This window comes from Schistosoma haematobium, chromosome ZW (genome assembly GCF_000699445.3).
Source record: "Schistosoma haematobium chromosome ZW, whole genome shotgun sequence".
NCBI classification, from domain to species: Eukaryota; Metazoa; Platyhelminthes; class Trematoda; order Strigeidida; family Schistosomatidae; genus Schistosoma; species Schistosoma haematobium.
In genome coordinates, this window is record NC_067195.1 from 47130502 (window position 1) to 47156012 (window position 25511).

General features: G+C 33.2%; 1 protein-coding gene across 3 annotated transcripts in view; it reads right to left on the bottom strand.

The window, feature by feature from the left end:
- Positions 1–4967: 4967 nt before the first annotated feature.
- The window catches only part of CYB5A (Cytochrome b5), a 35069-nt gene continuing 14525 nt past the window's right edge, over positions 4968–25511 (bottom strand). Inside the window, exons 4-7 of one of the 3 annotated variants that reach the window (XM_051211571.1) lie at positions 22210–24345; positions 19511–19804; positions 14138–14473; positions 4968–5649 (exon numbers count right to left, since the gene is read on the bottom strand). In XM_051211571.1, coding sequence (XP_051071643.1) covers positions 5122–5649; positions 14138–14473; positions 19511–19804; positions 22210–22605 — 1554 coding nt within the window. In that variant the 5' untranslated portion in view covers positions 22606–24345 and the 3' untranslated portion in view covers positions 4968–5121. Of the gene's footprint in view, positions 5650–6211; positions 14474–19510; positions 19805–22209; positions 24346–25511 lie in introns of those variants that run through there. The other 2 variants (XM_051211572.1, XM_051211573.1) reach the window with 2 other exon arrangements.

The following is a 25511-nucleotide window of genomic DNA, read 5'->3' on the forward strand; positions in this document are numbered from 1 at the left end:
GAACAAACTATATCATTAACTGACAATTGTCAAGGAAGGCACTGAAAAACCATAGAGTATTGGACAACTTTTCTATTCTAATACAGAATGTCACACCCATGTACATATTAATTAAATATATAATATGTATTAATGTATAGATAAATATAATAAATGGATTGAAAAGACATTGAATAGATTTTATCTGAGCGGAATGTTTGTAGTGTCGTCGCTATGTTAAGGCCATATAACTTATTCTAGCTTCTGAACAAGCCAATTTATCCGTTCTACTTGAGTCGCGTTTTGTCTTTGTTAATTATTCACTTTTCAACCCTGACTGTTTTTATATGAGCGTATGCGTGTACACTTCTTATCCTATTCATCACATGTCTGTAACTTATTTTTATCTGGATATAAATATTGATTATTGCTTGATTAAACGGAGCTAGTTCACACGCCTTCTCCACTGCGCGTCCTTTTGTTTCGCTTTGCTCTCTCTTCTTCGCTGCGATTCTCTGGTTGTCTGTTCCGACCAACGAGTGTACAATATATACGTATTCAAACATTCATTCTCGTATTTGACTTATTTAATTCTGTTATTCACTAACGCGATTTAAGCTGATGATTATATACGAGGATAGCCGACATACGTATGTCAATAGCATTCATACAATCCAATTGGAGTCAGAACCCGGGCAACTAAATGTTGTTTTTAAAAAATGAACTATATTAAAGGCCATGAAAGTCATTCACAAACAGTTAACAATAGGATTAGATTAAAAGCAAACAATAATTTTAAGATTGATATCCTTAGGACACTTCAGTATCACTTGAAGTATTTGTCGAGAACCACTACATTTTTAACTATTACGTAACTTGAATTTTTTTTTCAGAATTTTCAATACAAATGTCAAAACAAATCTACTGTATGTGGCAGAAACTTGGAGAACTACGAAATCCATCATCCAGAAGATACAAGTGTTTATTAACAGTTGTCTACGCAAAATCTTCGGATCCGTTGGTCAGATACTATCAGCAACAACATCCTGTGGGAGAGAACAAACCAGATCCCAGAGGAGGAAGAAATCAGGAAGAAGCGATGGAAGTGGCTAGGACACGTATTGAAAAAAGTACCTAACTGTATCACAAGACAAGTCCTCACCTGGAATACTCAAGGTAAAAGGAGAAGAGGAAGACCAAAGAACACATTACGCCGAGAAATGGAGACAGACATGAGAAGAATGAACAACAATTGGATAAAACTAGAATAGAAGGTCCAGGACAGTGGTTTGGAGAATGCTGGTCGGCGTCCTATGCTCCATTAGGAGTAACAGTAGTAAGTAATGTAACTTTCAAGGAACAATTATATTTGTGCAGTTTTATCGGTCAGTCATAAGCGTATGTGAATCGGTTTGGATTCACACGATAAATAAGCATAGTTAGGTGAAATTATCAGGATAAATACCAGAGTAATAGAAGTAATAATGTAATGTAATTTCCTATTGATATTTAAGACTATACTTGATTAGATGTCTTGATACTACAAGTTGGTTATATTTTATTTGGTGGCTAAGAGTAGAACTCAGTGCAATTGATAAATCTCGTTTAGAACAACTAGATGAAAGTAGTTAATTCATAGATACCTCGCTTGAATACATACAAAACGTATATAACAGAGGAATTTGATCAACATTTACGAAAATTATTGTTAATTTATATTGTAATTAACGACTGAAATATCATTAAAAAGTATACATTAAGTTGCTTTATTTAATGAATGATCTAATTACAACTTTGATTCTATTTTAATCATTGTCCGCTACTGTAGAACGTAAAAATGTATATATGAGCTAATATTATTTAGATTTTAACTAAAGGTTAAAACTTTAAATTTGGCATACCTACTTCAAATAACGAAAGAGACCCATAATGTCATCGAAGAAGGAAAGTAATTCAGTAAAGAAAATTTTCTTTACTACGATTTCATTTACTTAAGGTATACGATTGTATTCATAGTTAATTTTATTTGCTAAAATAGTAGCCTATAGTAAAAGAGAATATTTTAAAAACTAGGAGTGTATCTTGTCATGAATTGTTTAGGAAAATCATATGTCGAAAGCAAATTATGTAATAATTGGGTGGTGAAAAATGGTAAGATGAAGATGATTGTCCACTTGATGGCTATTAAGAGCATGTGAAGCAAGTTATGTTGGGCTAACAAAGCGACCTCTTTCGAAATGCATCCCCGAACATTCTCCTCCCTGGCTTTCCAAAGGAAGTCAGTCAGAAGATCTTAGATCATCTAGTTAATCCTGGTTACACCGCTTCGTCAGAAGCCACCTTCAAAATCATACATACAGTTGTAAAAGTCGGTCCAATAGGAATGTAAATAAAAACTTGTGTATAACAGAGGGGCTATTCCTATCCACCAGCTCAAGCCTAATCTTCGAGTACAAAAACGGTATATCCAGTCTCTCTTTCTTCAATGGTCCTTTCTATCTTACACAATTTATTCTTATTTTATCTAATTTTTTCGACTCCTCAATTATTTTTACAAATATTAATTAGCAATTATTACAACCATTGATTATTCTGCTCTTAATAGCCATCAAGTGGACAATCATCTTCATCTTACCATTTTTCACCACCCAATTATTACATAATTTGCTTTCGACATATGATTTTCCTAAACAATTCATGACAAGATACACTCCAAGTTTTTAAAATATTCTCTTTTACTATAGGCTACTATTTTAGCAAATAAAATTAACTATGAATACAATTGTATAGCTTGAGTGAATGAAATCGTTGAAAAGAAAATTCTCTTTGCTGAACTGCCTTCATCCTTATCTATTTCAGCTAATTCAGTTGAATTATAAAGAAAACTTTTATGGAACAATAACAGTCTAAAATAAAGGAAACAAGCCTATATGTGGTAACGTCTTAACACTAATTACATTTCCTTATATTTAAAAATGGAAAAAGGAGGGAACTGTACAGCACTATATATTAAATGTTGTTAAGGAATATTCGAACAAACTGAAATATTCATCTTTTACAAATGTTTATTATTTTACAGTCCCACACTCTATCATTAAACGGAAAGGGGAAGCTTAGTGATGACAGAAATAATTTCAGCTGGTATGAAAAGTTAAGCATGAGCATAACCCAAAACAGACTAATGAGGTCGAAGAATTAAAAGGAAATGGAGTAAGCTCATGAGAAAGACAGGGAATCAATGCAACTATCTCATCATGACCAAATTTAGGCTAGGTCATGTTTTTCAAAAATAGATTGAAATTATGTAGTGGAACCTTACAAGCAGTTGTATACCTCCCGATAATCAAGATTCTCATGAACCGATATCATGTTTTTACTTGGTTGCTGTTAGCTTTGCGTCGGCTCACTTCTATGGCAGCCAGTATTACTTGTCTCGGTAGACAGTGGTTTGGTATGGGTACAACATATCAAACTTGGTCCATGAAAGCTTATAGCCAGAGATTGAGTGAAGGACTCGTGGCAGGCACCCGACCATTAGAACGCCCGAATAATTTATTGGTGTATCCAGCTTTTGACTAATGGATATCTGTTTTCAGTCAAAGAAAGAGTAATTAGGTTCGGGTAGCAGGTTACTACAATCGGTCATTACACAGTGTAGCTAAATGCTTTGTACATTGAACTGCACTTTCTGAAATTCAATACTAACACTGATTTATTGACATTACTGTTTACTAGCTAAGTGACGATTGCTTTTTGGTTAACTTAATGATTGCGAAACATATTATAGCATGAGGTAAGGTCTTACGTATCATTAACTGAGGATGAATTCTTCATTCACTGAAACTGGTTACATGAAACAAGTGAGTTGATTCTTCAAAATGTTGAGCTGGTCTTCTGTCAGAATGTTACCAACCATCAGAAGTGATGTGACATCGATGCTTAAGCTATGAATACCAATAAAGTTTGTGGTGATAGTTATTAGAACTTTCTACTTTTTAAAATTTGACCATTTACATCTAGTAAATATTTACTGTTACTACTAGTTATACATCCTGCTGATAATTATCCAAGTCATTAAATGTCATATTACTCAAGCAAACTTTTCGAATCTATTTGCTGAAGTAAACATAGATTCAATAATGTAATCCGTGTCATCTATAAGTGATGGAAGGTAAGTTCAATCTGGAAGGAAGAAAGGAGTGTTGTATAAAATTTAATAATCGATCTGTTGACGGAAATCTGTTTTAATTTGGACATTAACTACAATATTTGCGCTAAATTCCGTTCAGCTTTTTAAAGTTAAGTTGAAAGTATTGTGACCCAAGATGACGTTAGTATGTATGTGATCCCGTTACGCTTTAGAGATTTTTATGTATCCAATTTATCCTTTATGCGGAAACAAATTACTTCAAATATTAAAAGTCAGTAATAATAACCGAAAAGCAAGGTAACATCATTAATCCCATCCTTTAACTTTTTGTTACAAAAATCTCGCCTTAAACACAGTACTACAACATAATTTGAAATGACAGTATAAGTAGGATGAAAATCAGCACTATGAAGTAACAGTTTTTCTATGAATTATGCCTGAGGCTTATTCTAACAAAAGAAAACCCCTAGAACTTTCATTCTATGAAAAAGATAAGCCATTACACGGAGGAAAAACGCTCAAACATTAGTTGTCCTTATTCTCCATACGATGGATGATTTCGTTAAAATTTCACAGAAAAAGAACGCCAGCTAATGAGCACGCATAATTTTGATACTCTCCAATGTAATTGACATATATTATGTAAATGCCAATGGAGCGACCTACACAATTCTGTGGCTGGACGAGTAGACGCTCTACACAGCTGAAGCTTCATAAAGCTCAGCAGATACTAACCAATGTAAATATATTGTTTTGTAGCAAAGCAGTGAATACCATAACTGACTATACGCTTACATACGTACAGAGTTAAGAATAAATTTTTAGAAAACAGTAATCATTGTAAATCATTTATTTATTATACAACAAAAGGTAGGTAAGTGAAAAAAGTACACGGTATTTACAAAAGTGTTAAGTAGAAAGTTTAAAAAATGCAATTACAAATTATTGTCACTTGTAAACTTATCTGTGAGCTCTTTGCATAAATTAATATTTTATTCCTGGATTTGGTTGTTAATTATATTTAGTTCAGGGATTAAAGATTCGTTTATATTAAAGGAAGTGTTGGTCAATCCACATAAATAGTAACTTGAGAGGCGATCAAATACACTCATATTTATATCACGATATTTCGTATTACGCATCATGTGTTTCTTAGGTATAATTTTTTTGAATAAACGATAGTTTCCATCAATCCAAGCAAAATTTTTGGGTGCAGTATGATCTAACTTACGACTAAGCTGATAATCAGGTACATCCATATTATTTAACTGAAATGTAACAAAATCAAAATATACTCCATCGGAGCAAACACACTGAACACATAAAGGCTTATCGAGAATTCCTTCGTTGATACCCATCGAACGAGCTTGGGCAACTGCAGATGCAAAACAATTCATTATTGCTATTGCATATCGATGTTCAGGGATAACAGGATCCGCTTCTGGCTCCAAATAATCTGACCAAACATTTGGTAAACTGAAATTTACTGTGAAAATATGCGGAAATGCATAACGACGACTCTATAAATTAAAGGAAAAATAATATAAAATGTTATTCAAATAAATGCATTACATTGCGATGATAATGTAAAGCTTTACTTGAGAAATATTCCATCCATACATGTATATTCTTCTGGAAATTTCAAAGTTTTGTGGAACAGTGAAATAATTCACTTTCACGTAAATGATCTCTGATGATGTTGTCGAGAACAACAAATACTATACAATTAAACCATTTAACTCACTCCTATTCACTTCGTCATTAGTAAACAAAATTTACAAATTATCTTTTAAAAATTCACTGATCAAAAATAATTCCCAACATGTTGAAATAAGAACAATTTTAATAAAGAGAAAAAGCGAATGATAACCGATTTAATGATCAAAGAAATAAATACGTTCTCACTAAGGACACGATAAGTCAAACATCAAAAGAAAACGAATACTATTACCATAAAGAAAGACAACTGATCTAGATATTTATAAAGTGATAATCTAATTACATTCTAGAATGAATAAAAAACAATGACAAAGATGCAATTTAATATGATTAAAATATGAAATTAATTAAAATGTGAATTACTATTTCGATTAGTGAGAAGTAATAAATAATTAGGAAATTTGCCTTGATGATGGTGATGATGAATGAAATGTTTTCATGACTCTAAACAACTTTCACCCAAAAAAATTCTTTCTTGAAGTCACTGAAAAATATAAACAAGTAAAAATCATGATTTATTAGATGTAAGGTGATCAATAGATACTTTCGAAAGTAATTTTAATGGTTCAGATCATGAGTCAACTGAAGCTAGATCACCATGAAAAACCTGGAAGCATTGGACGGCCGTGTAAGACTCCTCAGTAGTGCGCACCCACAATCCAGCCTTGTGAGATTCGAACCCAGAACCTATCAGTCTCCAACCTCCAGACCACTGAGCCAGCATCCAACAGTGTTAATATCTAACTTCAATCAATCCACGAAACTGAGCAACACACCCACCAATGTCTCCAGTGAGTTACTATTTCACAACAAATCAGGTTGGACTTCACTAATCACTACTTCTCACTACTTTTGTTCGCGAGACCGATAAGCCCTGGGTTCGAGTCTCGTAAGGCGGGATCGTGGATGAGCACTGTGAGGAATCCCATAATGAGACGAAACGAGCGTCCAGTGCTTCCAGGTTTCCCGTGGTGTTCTAGCTTTGAATGACTCATGATCTCAACCGCTGAAATTACTATAATATCCACAAAAACCCTTCTGATATTTTTGAAAGTATTAAGATAAGGTGGAAGCACTAAATAATGAGTATAACTGAGTTTGAAGGAAGGTTTTGAATATAGATGGGATGAGGTTGTACATTTTCATTCAAGCATAAGTTGCACTTGTTTATATATCACAGATTCGGTTGGTGCAGGAGTAGGTAGAAAAAAGCTAAGTGCAAGGGAAAACGAAGACTTCACATCAGCTCATGAAGTCTTGACTGTTGATTCAAACTGTGTAGAAATGCGGAAGTTTCCTTGAATATGGTTAGAAACATAATCATAAACCATGGTTAATCATTTTAAGTAGCGAAGTTCAAAATAAATCATACCGACACAAATCAACTCATTTTCATTTTAAGAGCCTTACACCTCCCCACCTACCAAACCATGATCTTTTTATTTGGTTTTCAAAGTGGTCTTACTTCTGAGAATTCTGTCCATCAAACATGAGAAAAAAATAATTTGCAGAATTCTATGAATTTATTGTATTTCTTCGCTTTCGATTCAATCACATACAAAATAATAACTTTCGTTATTTCGACTTATTAACATAATTTGAAGTTTGCAGAAAAAATGAATTACTTATCAATAAAGGATAAATTGTTTACAATGTGAATGAAGTTAAGAGTTAAATTTCTACGCAGGGTTTTCTACAATATTTAAGAATTACCAGGTCAAAGCAAAAATAAAATTAATCGAAGACTGAATGCAAATTTAAGAAATTCTTTTTAGCATAACTGTCTTCATTGTACACAACACGATGCTAATGCTGTTAGAGATATGAGGGCAGTTACCACATCCCGGTTGCCCACATCCTAGAAAGGTTCTTCTGGAAGTACCTGAAAAGGCAATTGGATTAGAGGTGGTCTTAGTGACCTGGGAGCGTGACCGCAGTGCCTGAGGACAACTGCTTGAGGTCAGTCACACACGACCCTTTTTGTGGGTAATTTTCGTGTTAGCTCCGTACTTGTTGAGACATTACCGCTGGAGACGGATTTCAGTAGGATATAGCGATGTGTACATTTTTAGGATCGACCCTTCCTAACCTCACCCCTCGTTGTGGGGAGGCAGAATCGCTGTTATGCTCGTTGTCTAAAGGAAACACCTTACTGCCGTCACACCTCTGTACAGTCAGCAGTACGACTTCGTCTTGGGACCTTGGGTTTGGTGCTTTTAGTTTTACTGTTCATCAACCAACCTGTCTGACATGGTATTACCTTGGGGAACGGTTGTTCCAGCAAGTATAGCTCGATTGATTCATTTTCAGTAGAACGACAGGAAGATGAACTTCTACATGTTTTATTTAGCGTATCTCTGAAAATAAATCGGTCCTTTAAGTTCGATAACATACCACATGTAAGATATTATAAAGTGAGTTTGTGTAATAAATGCATTCAAAGTGATCAACAAACAATCCAATTTTGCCTTATTGAAATTCGTAAAAACAATGGGAATTAGAAGTCTTAAATCCGAGCTTTGTATTCAAAAAGTCAGTTGTTAATGTGCATTGCCATGGTAACAATCATTTAAATATATTCTTATTCTTCGATTATTTACAACCAAAATTCAACGAGTTCAACTTCAAAGTCTTATTCAATTTTAATCTTGTTACATTTCTTTGTGATAATTACGTAATAAAAATTGTTTAAAACACTCTAGAATTATCACTTTAAACATTTATGGAAACTCGGTTTAAAACTCTAACTCTTAACTTTATTTACATTTTAAAAAAATTTACTCTTCATTGGATAAATAAATCACTTTTTCTTCAAATTTGAAATTGTTCTTATTTTGTTTAAATTTGTCAAAGTAACTAATTGAATATAATAACAGTATAAATTCAATAGGTATTATTTACTTGAATCTTCCCATTGATGTTTAGGACTGCAATTAATCACTCTCTTATTGCTTATAAAGCTTGTGAATTGAGGCAATACGCACAGTATGAATATATGCCAATAAAAGACCGATCAATTGCAGTCCTAAACATCAATGGGAAGATTTAAGTAAATAATACCAAGTGGACTTAGACTTCACCCCATTGCACAAGCAAGTGGCTATCAGGACTCAGTAGCTAAGTAGATAACGCGATGGCGTTTAAAGTAAACGGTACTGGGTTCGGGTCGTGGAGTGAACATCAACTCTGAGATGCAGGTACATTCAGTTGAAGAGTCCCAAATAGGACGAAACGCGCGTCCTGGATCCCACTGCTAGCCACTATACATCTTGGCTTATAAAAACAGTATAGTTAGAAAGTAGTCTGTATCCGAAAATAAAAATAAATATATAGAAACTGTTTCATGAAATGTTCAAATATATTCAACCATTGAAATTTGTATTTAATGAAGTTGTTTAAAAGTAAATTCACTACTGGAAAAATAGATAATTTTAAGACAGGAATTTGTGTGAATTCAAACAGTTATAAATTTGTCAAAATAAAAAAAGCTTGTCTAATGCATGTTTAAATAGTTGAGTTCATGAGTCAATTGGAGCTAGACCACCATGGAAAACCTGGAAACACTGGACGGCCGTTTCGTTCTAGTGTGGGATTCCTTAGCAGTGTGCATCCAATTGACTCATGGACTCAACTATTAAAATTACTATAATATTCACAAAAACCCCTTTCTGAGATTAATACACGTTTCACAAATTTTTCATGAATGAAATTAGTTCACAATGATATAATTTATTAAGTTAAAGGTTGCGTTCGAAAATTCTACAACTAGTTAAAGATAATCTTTTTAATTTAAAAAAAGTCGATTCCGATTATTTTAGAAGTAAATGATTCTAATTTGACTAAATAATCATTTTGACGTACAACATTGTAATGCATGATCAACAAAAACTATTTAAGACGGTAAAATTCAAATAACCCATTATGTTGTTGAATGAAAATAAAGACAGTTCAGCGAAGAAAATTTTCTTTCCGACGAAATCATCTACTTAAGCTGTACATTCGTTTTTATAGTTATATGATAAAGATATATCTACAGAAGGTTAAAAAAGATTGCATCATAAAGTGACTGGAGACTCCAAATATCAAACGAGGGTGCGTAATAATCAGAGGGTTAGGGGAGAATATAAGGATGAGAATAATGTACGGGTCGGAATTATGAAAGATAATTGTCCGCTTGATATATATGCAGGAAAATGAAAAACATAATAACTCAAAAATAATCATGAAAAATTGTTAAAGGATAATAATAACTGATAACGATTTAAAATTAGAACATCAATTTAAAAGAAAAACAGGACCAAAACATACTACAGAATGGATTTAGGATGAGAGGTCGGACATATCGTTTTAGCATGCAGTCTCCAATCACTTTATGATACAATCATTCTTATCCTTCTATAGGAAGATTTTTACCATACAACTACAAAAACGAATGTACGACTTAAGATAATTTTGTCGAAAAGAAAATCTTTTTCGCTAAATTCTCTTCATTATTATTCAATGACAGTAAAATTCGTGATTTTTAGCCTTTTTGATTAAGAAGTGAATTTAGACTAGTGCTTTATCATAGAAGTTGAACGACTTTTTGAAGCCACCAAAACCGTGAGACAACTTACGTACTTAGTGGGGAGTAATACTATAAAGTTGTGAATCAATATGTAAAAATAAGTCAAAAATAATAGTTACATTCATGATTTAAGTCACTAACTGATCTGATTCTAGTTAGAACACTATTGAATACGTGGAAGTAGTGGACGTCCTTTTTATCCTAGTATGGGACTCGTCCACCTCAGATAGTTGGTGAGGGTTGCAAAATGTCGTGAAATGATTTAAGTTTGACATTAATAACATTAGATGCTGAATCGGTGGTATAAACGTTAAGCGTTTGCACGCGAGACCGAAGGTTCGGGCTTCAGTACCCTGTAGCGAGGTCGTGGGTGGGCACTCCAGAGGAATCCAATTCTAGAGCAGAACAGCCACCCAGTACTTCAGAATTTTCAGTGATGGTCTAAGAATATTAGTTAGTGATCTAAACTATGGAAATTCAACAAGCTCTACAAAACGCCGTACTAATAATAATAGTCACATGTAGTAAAATAAACCTAAATGATGTTTAAAAAGGACAATAATATTAAAACAAAACAAAATACATTACTTATAAGTAACTAAAATTGAAATATAGGTAAAGATCAATTCCCAAGCATCTGACATCCTAGTTTCAGATATCATGATCATATAAAACGGTTGATAAGTGGACACAAACAAATCTTTTCACAGTCAAGGACTGGAAAACTAATTACAAACTTAGGTTCGTTATATAACAAGATTTGATTAAAGTACGACGGCGAAAATAAATGGTAACGAACTATTCCGAAATGCAACATAAAAGCCTTGATACAACAAACACATCTTAAACAAACATACACTACTTGTAAAACATATTTCGTGAACTGGGGCGTTGTGATACGGCCCTGTACAAGGAAAAAGACAAACCAATGATAAACGAATATTAATTTCATATCAAAATACTAGATTTTTCTAAATGATATATCAATACACTCATTGATATAGAGATGTACTTCAAATCGATCATTCGTTAAATTTGAATAACCATAAATTAGACGAACATAGTACTGAATTAATACATAACCGTATGGTTGGTACCTACCTTTCTAACAAATGCACATATTTATTTGGATAAGTATACATAAGTCTTTTGTAGGGAAATCAAATTGATGTCTCATCGTCATTCGTCGTAACATCTCCCTTTCTTGAAAATAAGGTTCTGGATGATGTTCAACAATCTTCCACTTCTTTAGATGCCACACTGACAAAAAATAAATTTACTTGAAACTGACCTGGATTGTCTTACAAATAGACTGGAGTTATCACTTTTCTTAACTCCGCATGTAGCTCTTCTAGGGTTATTGCCGATCCCAAGCCCACACAAAAGAAGGGGGTTGGGCATAGGATCAACAACCCAATCCCGTAGAAAACAACCTTGCTAAAAAAAAACGCTGACCAGAATAAACATTTCAAACTATTTAAACTTTTCCCTCTGAGTTGAAGGATCTTCATTCAGAAGAACTATGAGGCCTCATGTTGAAAGCCGAGATTATTCGGAAGTCACGAGGCCGATGTCCATCTAACAACCGGAGCAACAGTTAGTATAGGTACATGGAATGTCCGAACAATATGGGAGACCGGAAGGACTAATCAAATAGCTATGGAAATGAGAAGAAACAATTTGGCGCTGCTCGGAATCAATGAAATACATTGGACCCAAGCTGGACAGAAAAGATTAGGTTCGGGAAAGATGCTATTCTGGTCACGAAGAAAATGCTCCGTACACGCAGAGAGTGCCTCGGATGCTCTTATCACTTTTCTTACCGATTACTTCTATACATTCACCTTGTTTACATTTACTCCATTTATGGTTGATTTGTGGACAACTATCGTTATAAGGCGAATCACAACTATACAATCAATCGTACTTCGGTTCCCTTAAATAAACTGGAGTATTACAGGAACCATTCTGATGAACTGATTTAAGAACATAAACTGTCAGTTCCCATACTTGAATTGTCTTTTGGCTGATAGCTAGCCTAGTTATAAAATGATACAGGTCAATGTCCAGTAACTTTATTCGCTCTGTTAACACTAAGAAGGTATAGAAATAAGTCTAAAACAGAAAGATGTAAAAGAAAAACCGAAATGATCTTATCCTTCTGATGTGAACCTTAAACTACATATATGGATTCTTTATATTTAATATGTTTACACTTCTATCATCGATTTGGAAAAACAACTTCGTGAATTCATGTCACGTCTTGAAAACATAAGGTTGTAGTAGGTATCATTCCCAAGGTTTGACGTGATAATTTCGAATAAATTGAGCATTGGGTAGATTGTTATAAATAAATAGTAAACAAGAATATACTTCTTGTTCCGTTGTACCATTTAAACTCGGAATTATTTTGATTTGGTTAATTATTCTCTGAAAAAGTGGCTTACACTACCTCTCAAAGCTATTCACTGATGTGCATTGTTAGAGAGTCCATTACTAAAACGAAATAACCGTCCAGTGCTTCCAGGTTTTCAATCGTGGTCTAACATTGATCGGCTCATGATTTCACTTTAAAAAAACTGATATTATTTTTTTCTATTGACTAACATATTCTATAATAATTACATTAGTATTATTCTTACAGATTTCAAACTTCCTAAGAATAGTAATGTCAGCTTCTCAATGAAGCTATTCAACGTAAAGAATGCTACACTACGAACCCTATCCGCCTGAGTTATACCATAAAAACTACATTTCTTTTACTAACTAGACATTTTCATACTTTCTGCTTACTGACGAATTCAAATCAGTTCAATTAGCAAGTAATCTCTGAATAGGTAATTTGCTTTATGTGTTACTGAAATCATGAATCAGTAAAGAATAAAAATGATCTATCTACCTAGCAAAATGAGGAAACAACATAAGGTTATTTTACAAAATGCTTAGATTATTTAGAACAAACTATATCATTAACTGACAATTGTCAAGGAAGGCACTGAAAAACCATAGAGTATTGGACAACTTTTCTATTCTAATACAGAATGTCACACCCATGTACATATTAATTAAATATATAATATGTATTAATGTATAGATAAATATAATAAATGGATTGAAAAGACATTGAATAGATTTTATCTGAGCGGAATGTTTGTAGTGTCGTCGCTATGTTAAGGCCATATAACTTATTCTAGCTTCTGAACAAGCCAATTTATCCGTTCTACTTGAGTCGCGTTTTGTCTTTGTTAATTATTCACTTTTCAACCCTGACTGTTTTTATATGAGCGTATGCGTGTACACTTCTTATCCTATTCATCACATGTCTGTAACTTATTTTTATCTGGATATAAATATTGATTATTGCTTGATTAAACGGAGCTAGTTCACACGCCTTCTCCACTGCGCGTCCTTTGGTTACGTCAGAAAATCTAGTTTTTCTACTCACTTGGATGTTACAAATATATTATTTATTTATAAGGTTGTAGTATTTACTTTGCACTGAACTCACACTTCAACTGAAGAAATACTGAAGCATTTCAATTTATGGTGAGTTAATAAGCAGGTATAATATATGTTCTAAAGGAAAGTGTTTCACAGCTTCATACCTGTAATGAAGAACTTCACGATAAAAAGAAGATTACATTTTGAAGATAGCACCAGCTCAAACAAAGGTGTACAGAAACTGTTTCAGACTAGATCAGAAGGTATGAGATTCAACTTACTTGACTTTCAAGCCATCCATTAGTACTGTCTTCACGATAATACAAAGTACTGGTAAGATCAATTAAAGGTGACATAGGACCAAAGCTTGCAACTGGTAATGTAGCGATATTACTGAATTTTTGAATAGTATCATGATTATTCAGAAAGAGAGGGGCTGGCATCTGACCCATAACTACCAAATCATGTTGTTCTGAAAAACTGATACGACGTTTTTCTGGACCCCAATAATAGAATGTTTCTAACAGACGATCTCGTGTGGTCCAGCGGAAAGGCAAACTATCGGAAAGCGGATTTTCGATAGGAGTTAGGCCAATATAATTCATATAATTAGGAGCCTAAAATAGTTTGTAATAAAATAGGTGGAATTATGACGAAAAATGTTAGATCAAAAAATAAAAAAGTCGATCCTTTAGAAAAAGGACTTACAGCATAAAACCTTATTCAGACACACAACAGATGGAATGTGGCTAGCAGTGGAGTCAAGGACGCTCATTTTATCCCATTTGGGACTCATCAGCTAGGTGCGCATATTTTTTATTTACAGTAAAACAGAAACCAATACATGAACATTGAAGGAATATGGAACATCTGTGAAGCAGTCAGCAATAACTGCAATAAGTAACACTGATAGGGATTAGATAGACAATTTGAATGATAAACTATTCAAGATTACAAGTTGTTCGTATTCTCACTTACAAATATCACCATTTGTAGAAAATGGTAAGGGGAAACAATATTTCGGATGAGTATCATATTTAATTTATAAGAAAAAAAATACAACCACCATTATGAAATTCAGCGTCAATAATCTGTCGTATCAGTCAATGAAATAACCAGTATAGTTACATCTTTTACAATTAAAACATTAGATTCGACATTTACATAAATAAGAAGCGAGTGTGACTTATGATGAAATATGTTTGAGCCACTAATCAAATCACATAGCAGCCAAATAGATTCGTTGACAATCATAATAATTGGCTTCTGTTTAATGAAGAATAGGAAATTGTGGAAACCTTTCAAGAAATAAATCCATTAGATAATTAAGATAAAAATTACTGATTGCCAGTAGGTAATCCCAACTGACAAACCCTTAATATTTAGATCATAACATAGGCAGGAAAAAATGATGAATATGCATTATTTAGCCTATTATGTAAATTCTAAAAAAATAATCAAACAAACTAAGTACAGTCTCCTTAAGGCGACTAACTAAACTTGATTAATTATTCTTTCATCTAAGTAAATAAAAACATACACATTAGAATAATGAGGAATTGATTTAGTGTAGAATCTATGATGAAAAAAAAATTGGATAGCAGTCGCATTTTACATCACAATTTGAATCAAAGGCTGATTTTCTTTGAAAGCTAAAAATTTTTGAAAAGCTGTTTCATCCTAGATTAGCACTTCTCGAGAGTGAGCATCCATGATCAAAACTGGGATCGAACCTAAGACCCTGAGAACTTGCAGCATGCGCTTAACCTTTAAACAACCGAGCCGACATACAACGGTTTATGTGTCCATTTTTATGAACTTCTCAGACAAAATAATTTTGAAAGTTGAAGATTAAAATGAGAACTCAACAACCAACTAATAGTGATAATCAATAAAAGAAATGTAGTTAAAATTTATGACTTGAAACTGAAGTTCAGCGGAAAATTATAATCGAAAACATAAGATTTTCACTGATACATAGATGGGACGAAGACAATGATGATGATAATGATAAACAATCATTACAAGAATTTTCTAGTTACATTTAAAATGGGAAAATTACTCATATAACATGTAACTGTAAAAATAGTGAATTTCTCGAAACAGAAAGAAAAATACATACAACAAGTAAATCGGTCAAACCAACAACTGGATGTGAAATGTACGCTGATGATGTCGAAAAAGATAATAACATGCCGCAACGAAACTATTTAGATAACACAATTTTATTACAATGTAGAAATGATAAGATTGCGAATTTGCCTTTATTTAATGAATGAATAAAACGGAACAAAATCGTTTTCAACTGAAACATTCCGCTATTCAATGCTAAGAGCTATATCAAAATAATATTACTTTGATAAAGTGATTAGCATTAAATAGTAAAACGTCAGTAGAAGCATTTTTTTTGTTTTTTCGCTCACCCATTGGGAAATGCAAATGAATTGCAAGTACTCAATACTCAAACCTTTTTAACTAATGAAATACAAACGAATTGCTTGGTAATCATCGGTACTAAACAAAAGTTATTACTAGCGCAACATAGTGAGGTAGTGCTATAACTGTGACGGCAGCAGATTAGAGGACAGCGAATTATCGATCGGACCAAAGACGCGCAAACACGTAAGAACGACCTAGGGTTCTGATTGGTCCTGCTCCCCTGTCTAGCCCAGCCAGTTGAGTCCAGAACGCAAGTCTCAGCCTCGGATATATGAATCGTTATATTTCAAGCACACTGTTTATATACTAATCAAGCAGACCACATCGTACCATAAAATAGAAAATAACATTGTATAATACTGACCAGTAGGAAAACGACACGTGAAGTAAATATTGACCAATAAGAAAATAACACCATTTCAAGTCCAAGGATAGCGTTAGACAGGTAGCGACAGTTAAACAAAAAACTATCTGGTAAGCTTATATGAATAATGAAAATAATGCAATCAATAATGTTTAGAGTAGCACTTAAACCAACTAATAAAAACCCATCACCAAGAATTATTTTGCTAAATAAAAAAATACTCTATGGTACTATCATTAACGTTACTTAAGGCTATAATGAGAAGATAAGCCTTATGATTTAATGCAAATTAATAACTTACAAAAACAGAGAATATTTAAGCGAACAATTATTTTTAATAAATTCAGCATCAGGTTCTACAGTTCACAATTATTGCGATATTTTACAAGGCCCTAAATAAGAGACCACTAATGAATTTGACAATGTCACATATTAAAAATAGTGGACTTTTGAATCTGTTACGACATAAATACTTCAAGACACTGTTATTTGTAAGTCAGAAAAGTTATCTATTAAAGATCAGAATGAACTATAGTAAAGTGTCAAGTTACAATCGATATAATACTAAAACAGTAAATCGTGTGAATAAAATGCATAGCAGGAAAATTTTGCTTCGTAAATGGAGGCAACATTAATAATGATGGTGTGTAAATGTAATATGTAATAAGAGAAGTGTTGTCAAAGCAATTGTGATAAAAAAAATCCATGTGAATTGGCAAAAATGAATGTGTAGATCGAGATATGAACACAAAATGAATTGGGAGGGGGATAAGAGGTCTATAATATCCAGTTTATGTAACGGGCGATCCGGTTGTGGACCAAGGTAAACATAGAGGTTGGATATATCTCCTCTAGACAAACAAGTTAGGTTTTCCGGAGTTGATTCAGATACCTTTAGCTAAGTAGAAGTCGTAATCTAGGTAACCTTAGGTAAATTGTTTGGGACTTGGTACAAAACATAGGAAGCTTCATCTATTTTAATATGATGTTTACTATCTACCAAGTAAGAAAGGATGGAGCTGCCAAAAGATTCTGTGACCCCTTTTCCCAACTAACCTGGTACATGTTCACGAGGATGAAGCCCTCTGAGTACAGCCTATGTAACTAGCCCTACAGGAGCACTTGACTTGGTATATAAACACAGAGGAGCCCATTGTCGGTAACCCATCCTTGATTTGTTATGTATGCACTGGTTTGGTTAGGATTACATATAACGTGGCGGCGTCAAGTGTTCATTCAAAAGATCTTTTGAGTTAACGTGTTAGAATGTCGAAATCACAACGCCACATCGATACAGATAAAATCATCAAGATAAAGATCAATGTAGTAGAAGTATCAATGATAGTAAGAAAGCATTAGCGATAAGGCATACAATTCAAAGATAAAAAATTGATGTACATAACTAAGAAATAAAATAATTCAAGAACTCAGATCCTAAGATAAGGTTAAAAAAAGGAATGGATCTGTGTCATTGTCGACGATTCTGAGCCCTGTCACCTCAACATCAAAATAATCTAGCAGAGCCCAACCAGGTAGCACGCAATTAACTCAGAACGACAGTAAAGAAATTCACAGAATGATGAGATATCTTTAATCGGCCATATTTATTTATTAAGACTGTAATGTATAACCATCACATTCATAAAAATGCATACAAATTATTCATACCAAACCACATATATAATGTGGTTTGGTATAAAAAAAGACAACTGTCTATAAACGCAAAGGTCAAAGCCAGTATCAACAAGAAAACTTTTCTCTTATTTTTAACTAATCTATAATAATGACTATAATTTTTACACGTAATATAATTCAGCTGCCAGTACACGGAAAAAACATAACCACATAATGAATAAACAAAGGGAAAGAAAGCAAACAATCTAATAAAAAAGCAGATGAAATAATCCAGATAAAGTATTGATCTATCAATGATAAATACTAATTGTGATATCCCAATGAGTAGAAAACTGTATTCCCGACGTTTCGTGACTTAATGTGTACCACTTCTTTAGAGTAAATAAATAACCGACGTTAAATTAACACAATTTTAAATAGTACAAAGGAAACAGTGCAGAATATATTTAATATAATCAGAATTATAAGTCTAAATATGTCAATGTAAAGTTAGTTTCGGTCAAGACAAATTTATATGACCTGTCATCATATTAATTTGTGTGTTAGAAATTGGGTATGTAAAATGTATGCATTTGCAATATGAAGTAGTGGGATTGAGATTGCGTGTGAGTCTGCAGATTCTGTGGTAAATAAATAAGGTTAATTGTGGTTGTTTGGATGAAGAGTCCAGGTTGGATGAACATTTAGGCCTTCTTTCCTACTGAGGGCAGAAGAATTTAGTATTATGTGAAACGCTTCGGCTACTCGCCTCTCTTTATAGTTGGAGAAAACTTTCTGAATTATTATATTTTTAGTATCAATTCGGCGATTATTGAAAGTAGCATTTACTACTATTGCTGATTCAACTTGTAAATTTTCCGATTCTAAAGGATTATTAGGAGGTCTTTTTGTGTAACGTACATGTTCCTTGGCTCGAGTCAAGATCACATGGGAACACTCTCCAATGTAGAACGCATCACAATCCACACAACCTATTCTGTAATTACAATTCTGCGTAGAAGTGGACGGGATTTTATCTTTCAACTTTACATTGACATATTTAGACCTATCATAAAGGAATACCAACTAGGACAAAATGGCCGGTCAGTTCCCTTTGATTCTTGATAGCTCTTCATTTGATGAAAACTACCATCAAACTGACTACATTACACAAATGTTCTATCTCGATAATGTACATTTAATCTGAAAAAATAATGAATATTCATAAATAACTCACTTGAAATTCCAAAATACGAAATAGATTGTGGAACAAATAACGAGTACTCTGTTCCGGATGGATTCCATACTCAGGCTTATGTTTCCAAACATTTGACTGTTGGTGAAATCGACGAGGCAGTTTAGTTTCATCCGTTTGCCAAACATGAGCATGTAGAATTGACCGTTCCACAGATAAACGTAAGGAAGATCTCCAATCTGCAATTGGCTTGTTTGTATCAACAAGTTTATTTAATTCATCAATTTTATCAAAGAGATTATTTAATGTCGGTGGAGCACCCAATGTAACAACAGTCTAAAGAAATAAAAAATAATCAGGAACACCAGATATGATATGAAGATACGGTTATGCAAGCTAATAAATATCAAAGTGACTTAAACTGAAACAGAACGAAACTACGGATAAGATAAACAAAAAAAGAATTGTAAAAATGAAAATGAAGTAAATGTTTATTTGTATTAATTGCAACCGTATCAAAATGACAAGTAAAAAACATGATTTTGAAAAGTACAGTAAAAATAAAGATATTGAGCCAATTAAACCAATTGTTAAATTGAACAGAACCATAATGGAGCAATACTCAGATATCTTGTAGAATACTTTATCTACACTGACGAAGATTGATCAGGAAAAGTTCAGCGAAGTTTATTGTTTTGTATTAGAAAAGAAGGGCATGTGAGCAAATCGACATACAATGTACCATGGCACGGCTGAATTTTCGACACTTTGTACCAATAATGAAAAAAACCAACAAAATAGGAAGCGAGCAAAAATGTTGGAAATTTAAAATAAATAGCGAAATGTACATGATTCGGCAGACAAATGGTTGATTCTGATACATGTAATTTGAATTTTCAGACTATCATTTTCCACTTTCCAGAGGACATTATCAAAGAGGATTTCACCTCCCTACATAACTCCAACTACGAAAGAGTTCATGAATTGATAACATCAAGTTCCGAGCACCTACAGCTTTTTCACTACATAAATTTACTCCAATCAGTACTGAACGACTTTGAGTATTATGTGATCAACCAACTCACAATACTGTGGGGTTGAAGTACTATTCGTGTCTAGGAATTTGCAAACATTTCACTAGGTGTAAGGATCGATCGGGAAGATCTGTAACAGCACACCCGAAATCTACAGAACGTAAACAATATAGCTGATTGTTTCACGGTACAACCTACTTTTAGAAGGCACGTGGAGATCTTGCATATGAATGAGGTTTCACATCGACATTGAAATCACATCAGCAACAACGTCCCTTTGCTACCTATTCCTCAAGTGACAATATCGGACTACAATCCTAAAATTGTTCAGAAAACAAAACTACGAGCATCAACACAATAAATCTTCATACTATGTCTAAGTTAGTATGGGAAAGATAACCACAACTGCATAAGTTAACTGAGAACTATATATGAGTAAGTTAACATATCTACCATTTGTTATGATTTGTGGATTTAGTCCAAAATAAGAACTTGAGAAACGTCTAATACAAACTAGATTTACGTGAGACTAAGGAGACCAAATAGCATAAGATAAAAATAGGTGTAAATCGCGCGGTGTTGCCACACTAAGAAGGTTATAGACACTAAGTTATGAAATGTTACAATAATAATTATGGTAGTAGCACCTACAGGTCACAGAAATTATTGTATTCGTGACAATTTCAAGGGGTCACACTAATACAGCTTTTATCAACAATACGACATCTATATTCATAAAAATCTCCAACAGTAACTGACACTTCCCAGTAGCCCGATTTGAAGTCACCCTTTATTGGAATAATTAAGAGTCGGTCCGTAGGATTCTTAACCTACCATGGCTGTGTAGATCGCGGATATTCTTTCTCTCTATGAAGAAAGTGATGGTTATTTAGACTAGAACCACATGAGCATGATTGTACCTCGAAGACATTTAAAAGATAACCAAGAGGCGAACCGATAAACAAAGCCGTGTCTAGCTGTTGATGGAAAGACTGATGACTAACGCCAACTGTGATGTACTCACAGGCCACCAAGGCAGTATTTGTCGATATACACATTGATGGCCCCACTGGCTTGTTTTATGGATGGGTTCATTTCCCGAATTTTTTCGGTATACGTTGCGGCTTTGGTATTTATCTTTGTAGTTCATTACGCTAAATTTACTGCCTCGACATTTTTTTGTGTAAATAAGATTTGGTAAAATCCCATGACCCATAATTCCGGCTTATGGATAGTGGCTTTTGTTTCTTCTCTGGCTGACGTGTTGTATGGGTGTGACTCGATGGACCTTGAAGGTTCGAAACCAGGACCGGATTTATAGCGAACTGCAAAAACTTCGATACTACAATGTCTCCCCTGCAGATGGAACCAAAGTGGTATTAGACTTAATATCCGTTGCCCATTAGTATTTGACAAAAGCATCATTGGGGTTTAACGACGGGTCATAGTCGAGCCAATAAGGTAAACCAATGATGGTAGGAAATACTGTGTTAATGAGAATATTGATGCCACCATGAACCGATTTCTAAGTCGAAATTTTGAAGTTCTCGCGATTTACACGCTGGGGTTGTAAATTGTGCACGCATTCCACTGATTTTCACAGCTGAAATGATTGTTCAACTTCAAAACAATCAATAAACATTAAATGTTTTAGAAAAAATCAATTTATAATGTACTTTACTAAGTAACTAAAACACTAAAACTTACATTTGTTAGAAGACTAGCTTGATCTACACCCTTTGAGAAACGTCGTTTACTAGAAAATATTAGTGATGGTTCACAATCTTGGTGAAAGCGGACATCTCCGAAGAGAGGATGAAAACACTGAAGTCTCTCGGATTTCTGTTGCTCTAAATGTTTAGCTTCATCTGCAGTAATTCCCATTTCAATTTCGTTCAAAAGTGCATCATCATATCTGGTTGATTTAAACATATTTTCTGCTTTTATTAAAGGATTATTTGGACTATTCGCAACTTCTTCGGGAAAACGTAAACGGGAAACCTTCAAATATGAACCTTTTTTATTCCAATAACGATTAGTCATGAACTGGAGTTTATCATGACGTAAACGCTTTCCATGGTATAAAAGTTCAGTTAATTTCATATTTTTAGAATATTTGCTGTCAGACCTGAATTGAGAAGAATTTGGTAAATCTATGTATAAAACCTTTAAGTTAAAAGTCTTGTAAGCTAGTAGTGATAAGAGTTATGGTGTGTGCATCGAATCATGTATGTAGAAATCGTGTTTTCGAGAAAATTATTTTTAGTTTTTTTAAATGTAGTATACTCACTTTGCGGCTAACTCTGAGAATGTGTAGAGAATAACAGAAAGGAAAGTTTATAAATGATATTGTGACATAAAGGATAGTTGTGATGTAATAGCATTTGTCGACTCATAGCGACTCCTTTAATAAGGTCCCAGAAATAGCGCAAATCAATGAATTTACAGGTTATCAGATATGACTCAATTTAAATCAATGGCGATCGTCTTATAGTTCTAGTCTATTTGCAGGAAAAGAGAAACGTACCTCTAAAAAAATGAAATCTACTTAAGTCGTGTTAATATTTAAACCAAACTTTTCAATGTCTTTATTACTAGTGCATGATCTTACTTTAGTTACTTAAATTATTGTAAACTATTTTGTATGGCCCTTCTCTAAATGATTCGCTGACTATATCAAGTTCCTTAGGATTATAGGGAAAATTCACGATAATGATCAGAATCTAAACTTTGATGTTACTCAGAGGTAAAAACAACCGGGGCAAAAGTTGACTCCACTACTGTCTACATAACTTTCTGGTGATATTTATTTCTAAAGCGATTAGTTATGGTTTTATCTGCCAAATCGCATTACGACAAATTCAAAAATAAAACAGAATTAACTCCTAGATCAAAAAGCCAAAATCATCAAAACGTAATTGAGCACATTACTTATCATATATATACATATATTGCCGCTGACAAACATCTCGGTCTGAATAACTCGGTAGTAACGTTATACGCTGTAGAGAATCAGTTCCCATAAGGGTGAGCATACTCGTTCCTAACAAGTCCTAACTAGCATAAAACTTAGGTCTAGAGTTTCCCGGAGATTACTTCCAGCCATCTATGATCTTTAGTTTCTAAAAATCACCTAATCTTCAAACGCATGACTATAAAGAGGTTACCAAATTTGAATTTTTTCGCTCCGTGGTTTAATGCAGAAACAGACATATAAAATGCACTAACAATTAGTTTTAGGTTTGTACTTGTCTCTATATATCTACAGAAGATCAAATAAAATCAATATTCATTGCATTGTCACATTTAGACACACTTCTATCGTGAATGTTAGAACATAGACTAAAGTAAATTACTGTTGAACACAAGACGTCAAAGGTTCGCACAAATCCTTAAAATCCTATATACAAATCAATATTACGAATAACTGCAAATTTTTGCACTAAAGTAGTTTCGAGTTTGTCGTTCATATGTACTCTAAAACAAACAGCCAGTCACACACACATGTACTCGTACACAATGCATACACATAAACTTTAAAACAAAAGAGAAGTTATCAGACATGTAAAAAACTGCTGATTGTCTCTTCATTTATTATGACAAACATATTAACAAATATTCAACCAGAGGAAAAAATCCAACAAGAAAATACACGGACCAATATTGAACAGAAGAAAAGATCTACAGCAAAATCACAGGGAGCACACAGAAACACAGAGGAAAGCCATACAGGTAGATAAAAACACAGAAAGATAACAATTTACTTATAAGAAACATTTATACACAATGATCGCTACTACTACAACACCAATTGGAATAAGTAATCCAGACCATCTGGTGAAGCTAAATTGAGAAAAAGAAAAGAAAAGAATTAAGATAAATAAATAATAAAAAATTACTTAGATATTTACAATTAACACATAATCAGTTATTCAGTAACAGAGAGAAATAAAGGAAAAAAGTAGGAGGAATATCAATGTAACATATTGTGTGTAAAAAAGTGCAATCAAATTACTGTGTCACTACATTACATAAAAGCTCATTTATAGGTTCATTTAATTTTCGTTAATAAACAAAATCTGTTTAGAATTTGAAATATACTTGGTTTAATAACTGAATATTAGAAAGAAACATGAACAGGTAGGCACACGAAAAGAAGTTTAGTGCGCACACAACTAGATTATGTTTAAAAATTACTATTTCATAAATGATTTTTAACTACACTTCGAAATGCAAATGTTTGTTAGATCTAAATAACTGTATAAGAATAATCGGTCATTGTTATTTTGTAATTTTTATCGGTTTTGTATTTGACTCTTAAGGTATTGGCTTAATCAATTTTGATTCTGGTAGTCAAGCACAATTTTGACCATTATATAATAAATATCACACTAATTCTTACTTTGTCTATGTTTATGCTTTACGGTACTGTAAAAAAATCCATATCGTAGTTGAGATATGAACTGCAAATACACATAAAGTAAACGACGGGATAATTTGCTGATAGATTTACTCTTTATCTTCCTATCAACCTTGGATTTAATTATTTCTTCACACATACTTTTTTGAAGCATATTCCCATTACCATTATCACTGATATTACATTATTTCGATTGCTTTTGGTATTTAACTTATTCATTTCACCTTGTCGTGCTAAAATGGTATGGTAACTGGAACCAATGCACATTTGACCCAAACTCTAAATTGATAATGACTGACTAACTGGTTGAAACAAGAGATTATGCTTTATAAATTGTTATGACTCATTAAAGATGGTGGTAACAATGCTTTATAGTAACATTTATATCGTGATAAGCGCTAAGCAGAGTTAAAACTCTAATTTTTCATTGGTCAATAATTCTAAAATATAAGTGAACTACAGTTAATACATAAGGGGCATTACAATCTTCCGAATAGTTTGAGTAAATGCAGTACAACACACAGCCATTGGATCATATATCATTAAGGAATACTTCAGAAATATTCTTTACAATAAATATATACAGAGT